At 38.6% G+C, this 21683-nt stretch overlaps 2 protein-coding genes across 6 annotated transcripts in view; one reads left to right on the top strand and one right to left on the bottom strand.

Moving 5' to 3' along the window:
• Positions 1-1860, bottom strand: part of LOC123757619 (protein CASP) — a 285090-nt gene extending 283230 nt beyond the window's left edge. For 4 of the 5 annotated variants that reach the window (XM_069326988.1, XM_045741432.2, XM_069326987.1 and 1 more), the window contains exon 1: positions 1729-1860. The gene's annotated coding sequence lies outside the window, so the exon portion shown is untranslated. The remainder of the gene's footprint in view (positions 1-1728) is intronic. The other variant, XM_045741433.2, reaches the window with a different exon arrangement.
• A 280-nt stretch (positions 1861-2140) lies between these two features.
• The window catches only part of Hem (Nck associated protein 1 Hem), a 297069-nt gene continuing 277526 nt past the window's right edge, over positions 2141-21683 (top strand). Inside the window, 4 exon segments of the mRNA XM_045741430.2 lie at positions 2141-2313; positions 4456-4560; positions 5033-5182; positions 20014-20156. Coding sequence (XP_045597386.2) covers positions 2275-2313; positions 4456-4560; positions 5033-5182; positions 20014-20156 — 437 coding nt within the window. The 5' untranslated portion in view covers positions 2141-2274.

Here is a 21683-nt window from a genome sequence, read left to right on the forward strand (position 1 = left end):
TTCGATCCCAGGCACCGGCGAGAAACAATGGGCAGAGTTTTTTTCACCCTGATGTCCCTGTTACCTCGCAGTAAATAGGTACCTGGGAGTTAGTCAGCTGTCATGGGCAACTTCCTGGGGGTGGAGGCTTAGTCAAGGACCGGGCCGCAGGGACACTAAGCCCCAAAATCATCTCATGATAACCTCACGATAACGAAGAATTCCCAAGACCTAGAACAAGAGGTCGTAGATTGAAACTAACTAAACTAAGCAGCCGAAGAAATATAAGAACATTCCCGTTCACAAACAGTGGTAGACAGTTGGAACAAGTTAGGTGAGGTGGTGGTGGAGGTCAAAACTATTAGTAATTTCGTAGCGTCATATGACAAAGTGCTGGGAAGACGGGAAACCACGAGTGTAGCTCTCATCATATAACTACACTTAGGTAATTACTCTTGAAGTTAGACTGATGATGATTTGCTGTCAATTGCTTATATTACCAGTCCTACACCTCAACCGACCATCCTCTAGTATGTTTGAGAAGAGGTATTAACTGTAATTAGTGAACTAAGTAGAATTAAGAGAGCCATCTCATTATCTGCCCATAAGCTAATGGGAATATGGAGCCATTAAAGGAAAATTATCATTTGTTTATATCACCGGCAAAGAAACATTATCGCAATGTCATTTGTTTGGTATTGTTTCATTAAATCTTTCCTAATATAAAAATATCATGAACTTGGCTTCTTATTTTAAATTTAAACATACTAGTCAATACAAAATTTTTAACATACACCATGATTCTTACATACAGGAATAAGGAACCTGTTCAGCTTATCGTATTCCCCCCTAAACTGACTACGGGCCTTTCTCAAGATGCAACCTTCAACAGTTATCACATTCCCAGTATGTATTTACTGCTAGGTGAACAGAGAAACATTGCTCAAATGCTTCTTTTCTACCATAGGAATTGAACCCTGGGTATCCTTCAGTTGCAGTATGACTGCACAATTAGTGACACTTTCATAGTACAGTACCATAAGGATTTAGTCACCAGAAAGACATGTACTCTATATTAAAAAAAAAATTCTAAAATATAACCTATACTGTATTTGTTTTTTCTCGAGACATCACAGAACAGTTTGAACAGTCGGGTTACAATTAGTTCCGAGTTCAGTTCAGAGAAAAGGTAAGATGTCAAGACACGTTTTCTCATACCTGATGCCACTGTTCACCTAGCAGTAAATACGTACCTGGAAGCTAGACAACTCTTATGATTTATATCCTGGGAAAGGTCAGTAGTTGACCTAGGGGGGACCTTGATAGGCCTAAACAAAATACCATTAAAAAAAATGTTGGTCAAATGTTGGCTGCCGTGTAAAATAACCTGCCTTTCTGTAGCACCTCCTAGAGTGACCTCAACCACCTGCAGGTGGTCTAGTCTCCCATATACTCTACAGGATATATTATATATATAAATATATATTCTCTGCATTGTTATATATTTATTTCAATCACTGGCTTCTAACATTTTTAAGACGTACAAGGGCCTAAGACTCCTAGTTTTAGAGGAAATATGCCAGGTTCGATGTTAAGAGCTATAGTTTCTTGGCTGAAAACTACTCATGGAGTCGGCTCATCTTCAGTGTTAACATTGATACATCAAACAACATTATGACAAATGTCTGGAAAGTGCTTTACAGAGAGTATATACGTACACAGGCGGTAAACGTGGGGAAATATACTAACCTGCCATAAACATTTACGTGGCACTCCTCTCCTTCCTCCCAGCTAAACATCTGACACAGTCGCATTCTCCTTCCCTGACTCTAGCTTTAAATACATTTTAAGGAACATCTCATAGATACTGCTAGTTGTTTTTCCGCTTCTATATTTTATAAAATACTATTCAATATAATATTGATGAAATTAAAGTTTTTTCTTTCTGTGTTATAAATATATATTTATTTATTTTATCAAAATGTGGTAGAGCCTCGTAAGAGGATTCGCATGCAGCGGATCATGATAGAATTTCTTAATAAAAGGTATTCGCATAAAAGTATACGGCAGCGCAGCGTATATTTTTATATAATTATTTAATTCAAAATTTATAAAAAACTGGGACAATTATGTAATTCAACATACTTACAATTATGCAAACGTTAATTAAGAAATACAGATAGACTTGCCCCGAGTTGTTTGGGTCTGAGAAAATGACAAGTTGGTGAAAATGTCGCGAAGTCTCACACCAACTCAGCAAAAGATTGCTGAGAAGCTGTCTATACTAAATGACAGATGTTCAGGAATACTAACAAGGATCTACAATATAAAAAGGTGATATTTTTCTCTTATTATCGTGTCTGTGAGAAGGCTCTCTCCGTCACCCAAGTGGGCGAGGCCAGCTATCAAACTTTGTTATGTTTATGCTAAATAACTTTATGCTAAAAATTTATGCTAAATAACTGTTTAGTACCAAATTACCTCAATAGTTGCCTTGGTGGCCTTCTTTGTCAGGGACCGGAAGTTAGTTAGGCTTTACAGGTTTCTCTAATTCAGCGACAGGTTCCGGTAGTACTGAAAGTACAGTCGGGTTCGCTCTCGACTTACAATCGAGAATTTGTGGTTTGAATGCAGCACGGGACAGAAATGGTTGGGCTCGTTTCCTTTCACCTAATGCCTCTGTTCACCTAGCAGTAAATAGGCAATCAGGAGTTAGCTGTGTGGTTGCATCCTGGGGAGGGTCAGTAACTTGTCCTTAATGAGGGACCTTGATATAAGCCTAACATGTATATTTGGTTAATACACTATAGGAATCTGACCCAACTGACAGATGGGTCAACCCATGTGTTGTGTCTTCAAAATGGTCAACCATTTTGGAATAGAATAATGCCTTAAGAATATTGTTGAAAACGTCTTGATAACTTATTAAACTAAATTTTTTTATATGTCAAAAGAAAGACAGAAACAGGATCTATATGTAAAACCTATACCATCAAAATATTTTAAGTAAAACCAAAGATATTTGTAGTTGTATAAACGTGTTAGTTTTCACCGCTCATCGAGCTCATAACCCTCAATATTCATCTCAGGACAGTGCTTATTTCACGCAGATTCGTTATTAAATGTAAAAGTTTTATATGTCCCAAGAAAGCTAGAAATATAAGCTTCATTCTAAATACCTGACCATAGGCATATTTGAAATTAAAGCAAAGATAGGTGTATTTTATAATCGCCGAGCTCTTACCCTGTACAGATCGCTCGACGGAGCAACTCTCTCCCACAAAACAATGTTTATTTCACGTAAATTCATTAATACTGTAAACATAAATGTTTTACGTCTCAAGAAAGAAAGAGACACAAGCTTCATTTTAATAAATACTTTACAATAGACATACCTGTACCTGTATTTAAAGCTCATTTGAAGATACTGTACATCTGTCTTTTTTTGTGACATTCGATAGCTTGTCGGTCATGGAGTGCAGACGCCTATGCACTTGCTGATATATTGTGTAATTAACAAAGATACGCTAATGAAGCCAAAAATATTATGTGTGTTCAGAAAGACTGAGATATAATCATTATTGCAAGTGCACCAAAGGAAATATATCTTATTGGGGAACAGAGATACTGTATAGCAATTTTAAATTAAATTTCGACTCTCGCCCAGGCGAGAGATACAGTTGAAAACAGAGATTGGACTCTCCTCCCATCTATTGGAGATTTTGTCCACTTAATGACCCAATGCTACCCAAAGCCTCCTAGCATTACATAAGTAATAAAGAAATATGGTATATTTACTCACTATAATGTTGGTGCTGAATGCAGAACATGAAAAAACAATTTTACTCTGAAATAATATCATTCATAATGAAATAAGTAAATACAGTATGTGATATCAAAGGAAGTCGACGGTCCAAGCAACAATGTTGTGGTGCGACTTATCCGAGATATATTGTTGTCTGAAAAGTGTTTGATGGCACATCAGCCTTCTGTGCACCGTGATCCAGTCGTTGCACTTCTCTGCTCAAATTAGCCCAAATTTAATTTATGATGTTAACAAGTAGAATGCATAATTTTTTATAAAATCTAACATAACTAGCCAGAATACATTTAAGATTATTTAAAAATAAATACCTGAAAGTTAAATTGACTCCATAGAACAATAGTTTTGTTATAGAAACTAATTGTTATTTGTACTGTACTTACGTAAAATCTCCCATATCTCTCTGCACATGGAACACCGAACCCTACATGCTCTCTGATATATTGTTTAATTGACCCTTGTGTTGCTAAGGGCTATTTGGCTGGATTTTTCAGATATTACACCTAGAAAAGTTTTGACAAATCAGATCTTGAAGTAAAAATATCACTGTAAATCCAAAACCAAAAATATACTTTTGTGATAAGAAATGCAAGGTGTATGCCTACATTTCCATTGTTTTATTAATTTGTCTTCTTATTTCTTTACTTTTTCAGGCATGTGGGGATGCAAAATCTAAACCAGCTTTTCTTTCTGACAAAAGTCTTGAATCATGTATCAAACACATTGTCAGAAAGTTTCCCAACATCGACAGCAAGTCGGTAAGAATTGTATGAATTTGTAGCTCTCGTAAAGGATTAATGCCATATAGCACCTGATTCTCCTAGATTTGGGAGTGGGAACTTGTCAAGGGCAGAAAGTTCTTAATAGACATTTCCATATAGTTATCCATCCAGTTTCTAGACAGTCCTAACATTGCTTCCTCTGAGGTAAAATGGCAAAATAATACAATTGAAGAAAATAGCAGTTTTGTAATTATACATTTTAGCAATACAGTATATCACCCATATTCTTCTTAACTATATAATTTAAAATTGTTAAATTTGTGTTAATTTATGTTGACTATACAGTATGTATAAAATTTAATAAAGGCATTTCACTTAATCTGAATACACATCTTAAATATTTTGTAAATTGAGGTAATTAATGTTTGAAAGTTTTGCATTACAGTTGTTAACGGTACACTAGGTTAATATTTGGCTATTTCTTATAACAAAAATGTTTACTCCGCAGTTACAAGCACTGACCAATGTACGGACAGACATCATGAAGTCTCTCTCCCTCTACTACTACACATTTGTTGATCTTCTTGACCTGAAGGACCATGTATCTGAACTTTTAACAGTTATGGATGCCCTAGGGATGTCAGAGTCACTTGACATTGTAAGTAACGTGTAAACATTTTTTTTTTTTTTTTAAGATTCTTTTTAGTATAAGTTACATATTCTGGCTACATGACATTTCTTATTTGGAGTACTGTGCTGGTATTTAGGGTAATAATTATTTGCATTTCCATGCTATTGTGAATTATATGATAAAGCAACATGTTTATGCTTCATATGCTTGAGAAGGCCTGAAGCATATTGGGGGGGAAATAGCCATTGTAATTGCAGGATGTCATGGCCATTGTATCCACAAAAGTACCAAGACAGTATCCCTGCAGTGTGCAAAAAAATAAAAACTAGTTCTGAATTTTTTTGTATATAATATCATTAATTAGCATCCAGGAAGCATGCAAATCCAAGTACAAAGTCTCAATCTTTTGTCATTTAACTGTAGTGGGCCAAAGAATTTGTGGTTTTATGGTAGAAATGATGTAAGATACTGCATGGGAATAAATTTGTAGATTTATTTTCATCGTTTCGTTTCACAAAGCATAGAAAATGGGAAATTTGCATGAAATGAAGCATTGCCTTGAACAAACCAGAATCAGGCCCCAACACAGATGACCAATGTTGTCAAGAACATGGTAGAGCACCCTTGATACATTAGAGTATTTTAACAGTGGGACTGTTAATATAGAAAGACCATAGATTTAACATTAAAAGTTGGTAGTGACCTGACTGGCAGGCTTGGGTCATCCCTTCTCCAAGGGATTAGAGCCCATTGTAGACAGCAGCGCCACAGACATCCTGTGTCAAGTCATCAAACTTGGAGAATAATTCAGGTACAGTATTAAATAATTAGTAGGAATAATCAATCGTGGTTAAGTACTTATGTTAAAATTAATGTCAATTGAGAATAAAGAATAAGTCTAGTATGTTATCAAAGAAGCATTTGACGTCAGTAAGAATATGAATATATATATATATAAAAAATATCTCTTTGTGGTAAATAAGTACCTCCCAGCCTTGCTTGTTAATTCATGTAAATTAGAAAAATGCAAGTGCTATTGAATATTATAATTAGCCTCGCTTTAGTATAATTCCCAATTGTTTTCGAATAATAAACTCACCTTTAGTGACGAATACAGGATTTTAGTAGTAATCTTCTTCAAAGATTAATTTGGCAACTGAGCTAGGGTCAGCCTCAGAGAGGTCAGTAGTGGAGAGAAAGTTCAGTGTGGTTTGAGACATCCTGGGAGGTCAACATCTCTCTTTCTCCAGAGGCATGGCAGAACATCGAGGTCTGGCTGTGGTATTTTAAGGCATCTGTGTCTGAGTTATTACAGTGTAGAATCCACATTATTTTTGTAGTCATTGCCTCAATTAGGAAGTGTTCAGATAGGCCGTATGAATTTTGTCATTATTTTCAGTGTTAATTTTTGTTTTAATAAATTTTGTTTAGAATTTTATGATGTTTAGTGAAATTTCCCCCAATGTTTATTTTACATTGCTGTTGGGCGCAAACCTCATGCTTGGAACTAGCTCCCTCTGCAAGCCGGCAAGCATTTATTTAATATCACATATAATCCCTTTGTACGTACTTTGATTTAATTCCACACTTAATGTAAATTTTATCCCTCCTTTTCCGATAACTGGGGATCCATTTTCGGGGTTTATACCTAATTGGTCGGTATCCTGCTTCACCTGTCAATTAGGGGGAACTACTCAGGGGGTAAAAGGTAGCAGGTGGTGGCGGCGTAAATCAGAGCTTGCAGTGTAACATTGAACGGAACAGTATCTTCGAGCCGTGTTATCTAAATGATCAAACGTTTAAATCTCGAGGAGTTGAACTGAAGGTTACACAGCAGAACTCTGGTCTCTGTATATATACTTAATAACAATCAGCATTTAACCCTTTAACTGCGCAACGCGCCTGCAGGCCCACATCTGGGGTGCACTACACGCCTCCGGGTATTTGTATTTTTCACATTCGATTCAAAACTCCCACGCCTACATGGGGTTCACATCAGCTTCCTCAGGGTTCTTGTAAACAGGCGCCATCTATAAAAAAAAAAAAATCGTGGTCCACATTCCTGGGTGTGAGAGCCTCAGTAGTGAGTGAGCAACCAAGGCCGGCACACGCAGCATTAGCTGACAGCACTGCTGTTCAGCTTGTGACCACAGCATCACCTAATAATGTCAAAATATATATATAACTTGCATTATTTAGCCATAATAGTATTACAGAAGAGCCTGAGTGTGATAATGACTGAGTACAATGTTAAAATATTAGTGACTCAATACTGTTCACGATGTTCACAGCGCTAGCCACAGCAGCACAGCATTATTTTGTTCATCTAGGAATCATCAAACGACTTCGTAGATTCCTTTACGAAATAAACTTGTGGTCAATTATGTAATTACCTAAGTGTAGTTACAGGATGAGAGCTACGCTCGTGGTGTCCCGTCTTCCCAGCACTCTTTGTCATATAACGCTTTGAAACTACTGACGGTCTTGGCCTCCACCACCTTCTCACTTAACTTGTTCCAACCGTCTACCACTCTATTTGCGAAGGTGAATTTTCTTATATTTCTTCGACATCTTCGTTTAGCTAGTTTAAATCTATGACCTCTTGTTCTTGAAGTGCCAAGTCTCAGGAAATCTTCCCTGTCGATTTTATCAATTCCTGTTACTATTTTGTACGTAGTGATCATATCACCTCTTTTTCTTCTGTCTTCTAGTTTTGGCATGTTTAATGTTTCTAACCTCTCCTCGTAGCTCTTGCCCTTCAGTTCTGGGAGCCACTTAGTAGCATGTCTTTGCACCTTTTACAGTTTGTTGATGTGCTTCTTAAGATATGGGCACCACACAACAGCTGCATATTCTAGCTTTGGCCTAACAAAAGTCATAAACAATTTCTTTAGTATTTCTCCATCCATGTATTTAAAAGCAATTCTAAGGTTAGAAAGTGTAGCATAGGCTCCTCGCACAATGTTCTTAATGTGGTCCTCAGGTGACATTTTTCTATCTAAAACCACCCCTAGATCCTTTTCTTTATCAGAATTCTTTAAAGATTTCTCACATAATATATAGGTTGTGTGGGGTCTATGTTCTCCTATTCCACATTCCATAACATGACATTTATTAACATTAATTTCCATTTGCCAAGTTGTGCTCCATCTACTTATTTTGTCCAGGTCTTCTTGAAGGGCATGACAATCATCTAAATTTCTTATCCTTCCTATTATCTTAGCATCATCAGCAAACATGTTCATATAATTCTGTATACCAACTGGTAGATCATTTATGTAGACAATAAACATCACTGGTGCAAGAACTGAACCCTGTGGTACTCCACTTGTGACATTTTTCCATTCAGATACATTGCCTCTGATTACTGCCCTCATTTTTCTATCAGTCAGAAAATTTTTCATCCATGATAGAAGCTTACCTGTCACCCCTCCAATATTTTCCAGTTTCCAGAACAACCTCTTATGTGGAACTCTGTCGAAAGCCTTTTTTAGGTCCAGATAGATGCAATCAACCCAACCATCTCTTTTCTGTAATATCTCTGTGGCTCGATCATAGAAACTGAGTAAATTCAATACACAGGATCTTCCAGATCGAAAACCATACTGTCTGTCTGATATATCATTTCTCTCCAGGTGTTCTACCCATTTAGTTTTGATTAGTTTTTCCAATATTTTGACTATTACACTTGTCAATGATACAGGTCTATAATTGAGGGGGGGTCTTCCCTGCTGCCACTTTTGTAGATTGGAACTATGTTAGCCTGTTTCCACACGTCTGCTACAACTCCTGTACACAGGGATGCCTGAAAGATCAGGTGAAGTGGAATGCTGAGCTCAGATGCACATTCTCTCAGAACCCATGGTGAATCGCCATCTGGGCCAGCTGCTTTGTTCTTACCGAGCTCCTTGAGCATTTTTTCCACTTCGTCTCTAGTCACCTCTATGTGCTCTATGTTGTTCTCTGGAATTCTTATTGTATCTGGTTCCCTAAAGATTTCATTTTGTACAAACACACTTTGGAACGTTTCGTTTAGTGTTTCACACATTTCCTTTTCATCTTCCGTGAATCTATTTCCCATTTTGAACCTCTGAATATTATCCTTTACCTGCAATTTGTTGTTTATGAATTTATAGAATAGACCTGGTTCTGTTTTACATTTGTCTGCAATCCCTTTTTCAAAATTTCTTTCTGCCTCTCTCCTCACTGCCGTGTAGTTGTTTCTCGCATCTTTGTATCGCTGGTATGTTTGGGGGTTCGGCCTCTTCCTGTATTGATTCCATTTTTGTGTCTTTTGGTCTCTAGCCCTCTCGCAATTTCTATTGAACCAATCCTGTTTCCTAGTTCTGCATCTCTGTTTTGGTATAAATTTTTTTGTGCCTTTATCATATATTTCACAAAACTTGACATACATCTCATTCACTTCCTTGCCTAGCATCAAGTTTGTCCAATTATACTCACTAAAAAAATTTCTACGGTCACCATAATGTCCTCTCCTGAAGTCTGGTTTTTCAACTGCTTCAACCTCCTTATTTTCTTCCTGCTTATAACACATTGCATACTTTATTCCCAAAAAGACATGGTCACTTTTACCCAAGGGAGGAAGGTACTCAATGTCAAATATCTCTTCCTCCTTCCTGGTAAATATCAAATCTAGCATGGAGGGAACGTCCCCTTCCCTCATCCTCGTAGCTTGTTTAACATGTTGATACAAGAATGTTTCCAGGATGAGGTCTACAAATTTACAGGTCCAAAAATCTTCTGTTTTAGCTTCATATGCTTCCCAGTCTATGGATTTCAAGTTGAAGTCACCGACTATCAACAGTCGTGATCTATCGTTATCTGCTCTCGCTATAATCTCTCTCATTATTGTTATAAGACCTTCACGTTTACTATCTAGCTCCTCCTCTGACCATGTGCTGCTTGGCGGTGGACTATATGCATTTATTATCATTAGTTTATCATCCTCATGGCAGATCTCTAGTGCTATTATGTCAACTTCTTGTGGATTGGCAGTCATTATTTCCTTCACCTTTAGGTGTTCTTTCACCAGCACAGCAACGCCACCGCCTTTCCTAATTTTTCTGTCCCATCTCCAAATTGAGTAGCCCCTTGGGAATATGACCTCATTTAAAATTACATCTTCAAGTTTTGTCTCCGTGAGTGCAACAATGTCTGGTGTCTGCAGCTGTATTACATCACTTAACTCCAGTATCTTCGATCTCACTCTATCTATGTTGGTGTATGCAATCTTCAGGAACTTGTTCCCCCTCTCCTTATTCTTCACTCCCCCTCTCTATTGATTTTGTTGGTTTGCCTTTATGTACCACTTTACTGGTTTGCCTACCCCTATCACTTTGTAGAAAAAAGAATTTATTTCTTCTTCATTCCTGCTCTCATTTAAATGTTTTGCCTCGGCGAGGTTCAGTTTCAGCTTCTCTCTATCTTCTTTTGAAAGATCTCGTCTTAACGACCACCCTTTCCCATCCTCATCACTTTGCAATTTTCTAGCATTCCTTGGTACTTCTTCCATCTGTTTGGCACCGTTTAGGGTGATCCTCAAAGGTCGATCTTTCCCTTTTACGTATCTGCCTATTCTCCTGTAGTCGCACACATTCTCTCTGGTTGTAAGACCTTCCACGAGGCCAACAATTTTATCTACTACTTTAGCTTCTTCTACAGCTCTTTCTGACCTAGATGTTATCGCCTTTTCTTTGCAGCCAAAAATGATCAGGGACTTACTCCGATCAACTGTGTTTTGCACCAACTTCGGGTTAGATGCCAATTCTTTTCTCACTTCCAGCCTAATGTTTGTTTTATCTTGGTTGCTGCAGTGTTTGACTTCCTTTACTGCTTCTTCTATTTTTTCCTTCTCCTTGGCCACTTGTGCATAAGTGAGTTGCACATCTTTCTTGCACTGTTCTATTCCCTGTGTAACTTCCTCCATCTGTGCTGACAAAAGCTGTTTCTCCCGTTGAATTTCCTTGCCTAACCTATTGTAGTCATTTATGTTTAAATTTAATTTAACTTCTTCCAAAGCTATTTTTAAGAGTTTATTTTCTTCTTCCATGGCTTTGCAATTTGTTTCCAATTGATTCTTATCCTTGCGCAAGTCTTTCACTAAACCCTCAAGACATAAAACTTTGCTATTCAAATGGTCATTACTTTCTTTCAATTTACTAATTATTTCTACATGAGAGTTCACTATAGTATCTAAATTTACCAACTTGTTATGTAGACTGCTAATATCAATGCTTTCTTCATTGAATCCCTCAAAATCAAGCTCTGTTTTGTTTTTCCCCTTGCCAGTGGCCATCTTGAATGTTCTTCTCTGCACTGTAAACACTAGGGCAACTTTTTCTCATCCGATTTTTCACTTCACTTAGCACTTTCCTGTTATCTCACCTATTTTTCAAGAGCACTATACCTTTATGTTCTCTGGGACACCACTCACTACCATCAACCTGTACTACAATACTTAGGATTGTTGAAATATGCTGGAGCTCCTCTGCTGCAAGTGTTGACCCTGTATTTACAGGATTTAATGACCAGTATTGTGATAACAGCAGGATTGTGGTGATAATAAGCACTGTGTGTAGTATTGTGGGAGGAGTAATTGTGGTGAGGGAGCGAGGAAGAAAATCGAGGTAGCCTCACTATTGACCAGACCACACACTAGAAGGTGAAGGGACGACGACGTTTCGGTCCGTCCTGGACCATTCTCAAGTTGATTGTGATGAGGAAGTAGATGCAGGCAATAAATAGGCTAGAGAGAGGTGAGGAGCACTGTAGTAGAGGAGATAGTAGGAATAAGAACTGCAGAGGGCCTATTGGCCCATACAAGGCAGCTCCCATTATAACCACCGAATGAGGAGGAGATAGTAATAGGAATAAGAAGAGGATAGTAAGGGAACGTAAAGAAAACAATGAACAGAAAAGAGAGAAGAGAGAAAGAAAGGTAAATGGAAAGGTAAGCTTATGTTAGGTCATGTTTGTTAGAAAGATTAGAGCATTTAAATATATAATGAGAAAGGGAAGAGTCCACAGCAACAAAGCCACGACTCAAGTTCATGTTGGGTACATTATGTATTAGAGCCAATTCAACAAGATGGCATCTGTGTAGAGTAGAGGCAGGAAAGATTATTTTGGAGGAAGACCAATCAATACGATGATTGGAATCCCTCACATGACAGAAGAGAGCATTGTTAGTGTCTGCAGACTTAACACTTCTCTTGTGTTCTTTAAGTCTGTCATTCAATGTACGGCCAGTTTCGCCAAAGTACTAGTATTGCAGAAGACAAGATGAACAGGAAATAGAGTAGACACGAGCAGCATTAGAAGCCGGAGGGGCCTCACTGTGTGGCAGCCACTCTTGTTTTGCTCATCATGCTAGCTTAGTGGTTCGCTATGGTGAACACATATGTACATGGATGTATACAATGTGTATATATACCCATGTACATATGTGCGTAGTATTGTGGGAGGAGTAATTGTGGTGAGGGAGCGAGGGAGAAAATCGAGGTAGCCTCACTGTGTGGCAGGTACTCTTGTTTTGCTCATCATACTAGCTTAGTGGTTTGCTATGGTGAACACATTTGTACATGGGTATATACAATGTGTGTATATAGGTAGTAACAGCAACAGGAGAATGTTGGGAGGAGCTATTTTGGTGAGGGAGGTGACGTAATCGTAGCGTCGTCTGCTGGCTGCTGTGTGATTTCTCATGCAATGTATGGTGGCCACTGTAAAGTTTGGACACAATACTGGCTTACTTGCATAGTTCTGGTGAATAAAACATGTAGATAGGTATACATAACATGTGTAAATAGTGTAATACAATCGATAACAGTATGGTGGGAGGAGCAATGCTGGTGAGTAAGATGTTGGAGGAGTGAGGGTGTGGCAGCTGACACTCACAGAGTTCTGAGTGTATTCATGGTGAATGTATATAGTGTGTGATAGTGTATAGTGTGTAGACTATATATATATACATAAATTAGCATAATACAATGGAAATATGTGCCGGATATGTGTACACGTGTCATGCATGTAACAGTGTCTTCAGACAGTACGGATGTTCTGCTGCCATAATATAGTGTATGTGTTCATTATACATAGGATTGGCACGTAAAAGCATATAAAATGTATTTGGAACTGTGCGCAGAAAATGAACAAAAATATATTCGCGGCAACTCGCGCATCCTGCCCTGAGCGCCCTACCGGCTACGGGGGCATATGCCACGGGCGACCAGGGAATGATGACGTCATGCACGAACGTACGGACCCCATAGCAGCTAAAGTACTTGCAATTTCGACCTTCTGTTATTATACCCTTACTCAGGGAAGGGTTTTTGACACTTTAAAAACAGAATGAATTTTTTCCAGAGATTTTATTTCCTGCGCACTGGGGAGGGGGGTGTCATATTTGGAGGCCGTGCAGTTAAAGGGTTAACCAGTAAGTGAGGTTAAAGGCTGGTCCCCATTACAGTATCAAGATGTTTGAGATGTTTGATGTTTGACAAGATAATTTGAGCAACACTTGGCGAATGTAATTTAATGTGAATAAATGCATACTATGGATGTAAAATAGTTCAAAATAGGCCACACACAAATTATGTGAAAAGCTTTAAAGAATTTTGATAAAGAAATAGATATAGGGGTTGTTCTGGATAACAAATATAAAGGGAACTGTAACCTGGTGCTCACATAAATGATACTGTGCGAGGATTGTATGCTGCACTTTCTAATTTCAGAGTTGCTTTTAAATATGTACTGTACATAGATACAGAATATTAAAGAAATTATTCACAACATTTGTGAGGCTAAAGCTGGAATGTGCAGTAGTTGGTTGGTGCCCATATCTCAAAAAGCACATCAGAAAACTGGAAAAGGTGCAGAGATATGCAACTAAATGGCTACCGGAACTCAAAAATAAGAGTTACGATGAGAGGTTACCGATGTTAAATATACCAAAGGTAGAAGATAGAAGAAAAAGAGATGATACGATCCCTATGTACAAAATAGTAACAGGTACTGTATTGAAAAAAAATGACTAAGAAAAATTTTGAAAAATGCAACTTCGAGAGCAAGAAGAAGTACTGTAGGTTCAAACTAAGGAAACAAAGCTGCTGAAGAAACATCAGAAAGTTTTTTTACAAACAGAGTGGTAGATGGTTGGAGCAAGTTAATTTAATTAAGTGAGAAGGTGGTTGAGGTCGAAACCGTCAGTAGTTTGAAAACATTGTATGATAAAGAGTGCTGGGAAGATAGAACACCATGGGCATAGCTCTCATCCTGTAACCACACTTAAATAATTTACACAAGATTCTCAGAGTAATTGATAGGTAAAGACAGTTTATTTAACACAGATGGTACATGCATAAGATGACACAGGTGGAAACTGAGTACTCAAATGAGCCATAGAAATATTATAAGAAACTTAATGTCAGGGTAGTTAACAAATGGAATGCATTAGGCAGTGATGTGGTGGAGGCAGACTCCATACATAGTTTCAAATTTAGATATGATACAGACTAATAAGCTCAGGAATCTGTACACCATTTGAATAGCAAAGTTTTATGTCTTGAGGGTTTAGTGAAAGACTTGCGCAAGGATAAGAATCAATTGGAAACAAATTGCAAAGCCATGGAAGAAGAAAATAAATGCTTAAAAATAGCTTTGGAAGAAGTTAAAGTAAATTTAAACATAAATGACTACAATAGGTTAGGCAAGGAAATTCAACAGGAGAAACAGCTTTTGTCAGCACAGATGGAGGAAGTTACACAGGGAATAGAACAGTGCAAGAAAGATATGCAACTCACTTATGCACAAGTGGCCAAGGAGAAGGAAAAAATAGAAGAAGCAGTAAAGGAAGTCAAACACTGCAGCAACCAAGATAAAACAAACATTAGGCTAGAAGTGAGGAAAGAATTGGCATCTAACCCGAAGTTGGTGCAAAACACAGTTGATTGGAGTAAGTCCCTGATCATTTTTGGCTGCAAAGAAAAGGCGATAACATCTAGGTCAGAAAGAGCTGTAGAAGAAGCTAAAGTAGTAGATAAAATTGTTGCCCTCGTAGAAGGTCTTACAACCATAGAGAATGTGTGCGACTACAGGAAAATAGGCAGGTACGTAAAAGGGAAAGATCGACCTTTGAGGATCACCCTAAACGGTGCCAAACAGATGGAAGAAGTACTAAGGAATGCTAGAAAATTGCAAAGTGATGAGGATGGGAAAGGGTGGTCGTTAAGACGAGATCTTTCAAAAGAAGATAGAGAGAAGCTGAAACTGAACCTCGCCGAGGCAAAACATTTAAATGAGAGCAGGAATGAAGAAGAAATAAATTCTTTTTTTCTACAAAGTGATAGGGGTAGGCAAACCAGTAAAGTGGTACATAAAGGCAAACCAACAAAATCAATAGAGAGAGGGGGAGTGAAGAATAAGGAGAGGGGGAACAAGTTCCTGATGATAGCATACACCAACATAGATGGAGTGAGATCGAAGATACTGGAGTTAAGTGATGTAATACAGCTGCAGACACCAGACATTGTTGCACTCACGGAGACAAAACTTGAAGATGTAATTTTAAATGAGGTCATATTCCCAAGGGGCTACTCAATTTGGAGACGGGACAGAAAAATTAGGAAAGGCGGTGGCGTTGCTGTGCTGGTAAAAGAACACCTAAAGGTGAACGAAATAATGACTGCCAATCCACAAGAAGTTGACATAATAGCACTAGAGGTCTGCCATGAGGATGATAAACTAATGATAATAAATGCATATAGTCCACCGCCAAGCAGCACATGGTCAAAGGAGGAGCTAGATAGTAAACGTGAAGGTTTTATAACAATAATGAGAGAGATTATAGCGAGAGCGGATAACGATAGATCACGACTGTTGATAGTCGGTGACTTCAACTTGAAATCCATAGACTGGGAAGCATATGAAGCTAAAACAGAAGATTTTTGGACCTGTAAATTTGTAGACCTCATCCTGGAAACATTCTTGTATCAACATGTTAAACAAGCTACGAGGATGAGGGAAGGGGACGTTCCCTCCATGCTAGATTTGATATTTACCAGGAAGGAGGAAGAGATATTTGACATTCAGTACCTTCCTCCCTTGAGTAAAAGTGACCATGTCTCTTTGGGAATAAAGTATGCAATGCATTATAAGCTGGAAGAAAATAAGGAGGTTGAAGCAGTTGAAAAACCAGACTTCAGGAGAGGACATTATGGTGACCTTAGAAATTTTTTTAGTGAGTATAATTGGACAGACTTGATGCTAGGCAAGGAAGTGAATGAGATGTATGTCAAGTTTTGTGACATATGATAAAGGCACAAAAAAATTTATACCAAAACAGAGATGCAGAACTAGGAAACAGGATTGGTTCAATAGAAATTGCGAGAGGGTTAGAGACCAAAAGACACAAAAATGGAATCAATACAGGAAGAGGCCGAACCCCCAAACATACCAGCGATACAAAGATGCGAGAAACAATTACACGGCAGTGAGGAGAGAGGCAGAAAGAAGTTTTGAAAAAGGGATTGCAGACAAATGTAAAACAGAACCAGGTCTATTCTATAAATTCATAAACAACAAATTGCAGGTAAAGGATAATATTCAGAGGTTGAAAATGGGAAATAGATTCACGGAAGATGAAAAGGAAATGTGTGAAACACTAAACGAAAAGTTCCAAAGTGTGTTTGTACAAAATGAAATCTTTAGGGAACCAGATACAATAAGAATTCCAGAGAACAACATAGAGCACATAGAGGTGTCTAGAGACGAAGTGGAAAAAATGCTCAAGGAGCTAAGTAAGAACAAAGCAGTTGGTCCAGATGGAGTTTCACCATGGGTTCTGAGAGAATGTGCACCTGAGCTCAGCATTCCACTTCAACTGATTTTTCAGGCATCCCTGTGTACAGGAGCTGTAGCTGATGGGTGGAAAAAGGCTAACATAGTTCCAATCTACAAAAGTGGAAACAGGGAAGACCCCCTTAATTATAGACCTGTATCATTGACAAGTGTAATAGTCAAAATATTGTAAAAAATAATTAAAACTAAATGGGTAGAACACTTGGAGGAAAACGCTATAATATCAGACAGACTGTATGGTTTTCGATCTGGAAGATCCTGTGTAACGAACTTGCTCAGTTTTTATGATCGAGCCACAGAGATTTTACAGGAAAGAGATGGTTGGGTTGACTGCATCTATCTGGACCTAAAAAAGGCTTTCGACAGAGTTCCCCATAAGAGGTTGTTCTGGAAACTGGAACATATTGGAGGAGTGACAGGTAAGCTACTAACATGGATGAAAAATTTCCTAACTGACAGAAAAATGAGGGCCATAATCAGAGGCAAGGTATCGGATTGGAGGAATGTCACGAGTGGAGTACCTCAGAGTTCAGTTCTTGCACCGGTAATGTTCATTGTGTACATAAACGATCTACCAGTGGGAATACACAATTACATGAACATGTTTGTTGATGATGCTAAGATAATAGGGAAGATAAGAAACTTAGATGATTGTCATGCCCTTCAAGAAGACCTGGACAAAATAAGTATATGGAGCAACACTTGGCAAATGGAATTTAATGTGAATAAATGCCATGTTATGGAATGTGGGATTGGAGAACATAGACCCCACACAACCTATATATTATGTGAGAAATCTTTAAAGAATTCTGATAAAGAAAGAGATCTAGGGGTGGTTCTCGATAGAAAACTATCACCTGAGGACCACATAAAGAATATTGTGCAAGGAGCCTATGCTATGCTTTCTAACTTTAGAATTGCATTTAAATACATGGATGGTGATATACTAAAGAAATTGTTCATGACTTTTGTTAGGCCAAAGCTAGAATATGCAGCTGTTGTGTGGTGCCCATATCTTAAGAAGCACATCAACAAACTGGAAAAGGTGCAAAGACATGCTACTAAGTGGCTCCCAGAACTGAAGGGTAAGAGCTGCGAGGAGAGGTTAGAAGCATTAAACATGCCAAAACTAGAAGACAGAAGAAAAAGAGGTGATATGATCACTACATACAAAATAGTAACAGGAATTGATAAAATTGACAGGGAAGATTTCCTGAGACCTGGCACTTCAAGAACAAGAGGTCATAGATTTAAACTAGCTAAACACAGATGCCGAAGAAATATAAGAAAATTCACCTTCGCAAATAGAGTGGTAGACGGTTGGAACAAGTTAAGTGAGAAGGTGGTGGAGGCCAAGACCGTCAGTAGTTTCAAAGCGTTATATGACAAAGAGTGCTGGGAAGACGGGACACCACGAGCGTAGCTCTCATCCTGTAACTACACTTAGGTAATTACCAGTTGATGGACAGTCAAGAGGTGGGACCAAAGAGCCAAAGCTCACCCCCCCCCCTCCTCCTGTAAGCACATCTAGGTGAGCACACTTCAGTAATTAGAAACCAGTGATGTAAACTGAGTGTGGATACTGAAAGATGCAAACCCAGAAAATAGAATATATGCATATACTGTGTAGTATGCATAGTTTATGTACCACAGTACATACAGACAAAGATTAAGCAAGATAGAGAAGGGTGGGCGGACTGCATTTTTTTGGACTGTCGGAAAGCCTTTGACACAGTACCCCATAAAAGGTTGATGCATAAGCTGGAGAAACAGGCAGGAGTAACTGGTAGGGCGCTCCAGTGGATAAGGGAGTACCTAAGCAATAGGAAGCAGAGAGTTACAGTGAGGGGTGAGACCTCAGACTGGCGTGAAGTCACCAGTGGAATCCCACAGGGCTCTGTACTTGGACCTATCCTGTTTCTGATATACGTAAATGATCTCCCAGAGGGTATAGACTCATTCCTCTCAATGTTTGCTGACGACGCCAAAATTATGAGAAGGATTAAGACAGAGGAGGACAGCTTGAGGCTTCAAGAAGACCTGGACAAGCTGCAGGAATGGTCGAACAAATGGTTGTTAGAGTTTAACCCAAGCAAATGTAATGTAATGAAGATAGGGGTAGGAAGCAGGAGACCAGATACAAGGTACCATTTGGGAGATGAAATACTTCAAGAGTCAGAGAGAGAGAAAGACCTAAGGGTTAATATCACGCCAGACCTGTCCCCTGAAGCTCATATCAAGAGGATAACATCAGCAGCATATGCCAGGTTACCTAACATAAGAACGGCCTTTAGAAACTTGTGTAAGGAATCTTTCAGAACATTATATACCACATATGTCAGAGCAATCCTGGAGTATGCGGCTCCAGCATGGAGTCCATATCTAGTCAAGCATAAGACTAAACTGGAAAAGGTTCAAAGGTTTGCCACCAGACTAGTACCCGAGCTGAGAGGTATGAGCTACGAGGAGAGACTACGGGAATTAAACCTCACTTCGTTGGAAGACAGAAGTGTTAGAGGGGACATGATAACCATATTCAAGATTTTCGAGGGAATCGACAGGGTTGATAAAGACAGGCTGTTTAACACAAGGGGCACACGCACTAGGGGACACAGGTGGAAACTGAGTGCCCAAATGAGCCACAGAGATATTAGAAAGAACTTTTTTAGTGTCAGAGTGGTTGACAAATGGAATGCATTAGGAAGCGATGTGGTGGAGGCTGACTCCATACACAGTTTCAAGTGTAGATATGATAGAGCCCAATAGGCTCAGGAACCTGTACACCTGTTGATTGACGGTTGAGAGGCGGGACCAAAGAGCCAGAGCTCAACCCCCGCAAGCACAACTAGGTGAGTACAGTACTGAGCTATATATACTGTACTTACATTATTGGTACCTGATTATAGAACTGTATTTGTTTTAAACTCAGACAAACTATTGTATTCTTATTTGTAAATTAATTTCTTTATGATTGTTTTCAGAATGTGAACTTTGAACTAACCAAAGGCTACCTGGATCTTGTAACCAATTATGTCACTTTGATGATACTTTTATCTCGAGTGGAGGACCGTAAAGCTGTACTAGGACTCTTTAATGCTGCTCATGAAATGGTCAATAATCAAGGGTAAGTGTAGTACCTACTTATCTATGTTTGAGATTGTCATCTGCTATGTTGGGTTACACTTCAACTGTCCTTACAGCAGGCACAAAGGAAGAGTCCCTGTACGTAAATACGTCAGTTCAGAAGAAAACTATTTAAGCTTTACCCAAATGGAGTGAGAAATAAACACTTTTAACATGACACTGCTACCTTATAGTACAATTCCATCCCATTGAACACTGCCTGTATTTCAAGGGGAAATATTTATTGGAGAATTGAAGAGGAAATACCCCAAGTCATATATGGTAGGAATGGCTTTAACCCTTAGGCCACTAAGGGTCATAATGGCTTCAACACCCACAGGTGCAAGAAAATAAAAATTCCAAGAAATTCTTTTGTCTTAGAAAAGTGTTCATTTGTGGTTCCTGATCACAGAAAAAATAACAAAAAAATCGTAGATGGCATATTTTAGCCGCAATAGGGTAGGGAAGTCTGCAAAAAATAGGGGCGTGGCAGAGCCTTCGCCAGACGAGGTCTACTCCGCCCGAGCTGTCAGACGGCAGTTGCCACAAATATATTATTACCTAATTATTTCAATGTCTCTGATTGATTTTTCATAGTTTTTTTGCAGTAATATTATTCAATAGTGTGTATTGTGATATATTTTTATAATAAAATGTGTGAACCATCACTGTACTTAAAATTATGGTGTGAATATTAGTGATTCAATTGTTATGTTCATAAAACAGTAAACAAATAGATTTGCTGTTATTACACTATATAGATTTGCACTATATACACAGGTTATATATAAATATCTGCATGTTTTGCTCACCATAATGAACCACTAAGTTGATATTGTGAGTCAAAATGCAACGAGGAGTGACCACCACACACCAGCCAGCCACTCGCTGCCACTCCCTCCCTCAACAACAATTCACTCGCCCTCATTCTCCTCCCACCATACTGTTTTTGCTTTTATTCACTATATACAGATATTATATATAAGTATCTACATGTTTTGTTCACCACAACTGTACAACTAAGCTGATACAGTTAGTTCAGGCACTAAGAGACGTTGCTACACAGTCAGCTGGTGGCTGCCTTCCTCACACATTCAAGGTCAGATGCACTAAAATTTCTCCCCCCAACAGTACTGTTTGTGGTGTTATTACACTATATACAGACGTTATATATAAATATCTACATGTTTTGTTCACCACAACTACAACTAAGCTGGTATAGTGCCCAAAGAGCATAGTGGTCATCCCCCTACCAGCATGATAAATCATGCAGATGTCACCACCTCCCTCACCAAAATGGCTTCTCCCGCACACTCCTTTTGCTGTTATTATACTATATATACATGTTATATATAAGTATCTACATTTGTGTTCACCATAACGAACCACTAAGTTGGTAAGCTGAGTGGCAGTGGCAGGAAGTGGCAGCCCGCCACTAGCTGTCACTCGCTCCCTCCGTCACCTCACCTTACTTGCCACCATTCTCCTCCCACTATTCTGTTCTTGCATTTATTCACTATATACAGAC

The sequence above is a fragment of the Procambarus clarkii genome, chromosome 19 (assembly GCF_040958095.1).
Source record: "Procambarus clarkii isolate CNS0578487 chromosome 19, FALCON_Pclarkii_2.0, whole genome shotgun sequence".
NCBI classification, from domain to species: Eukaryota; Metazoa; Arthropoda; class Malacostraca; order Decapoda; family Cambaridae; genus Procambarus; species Procambarus clarkii.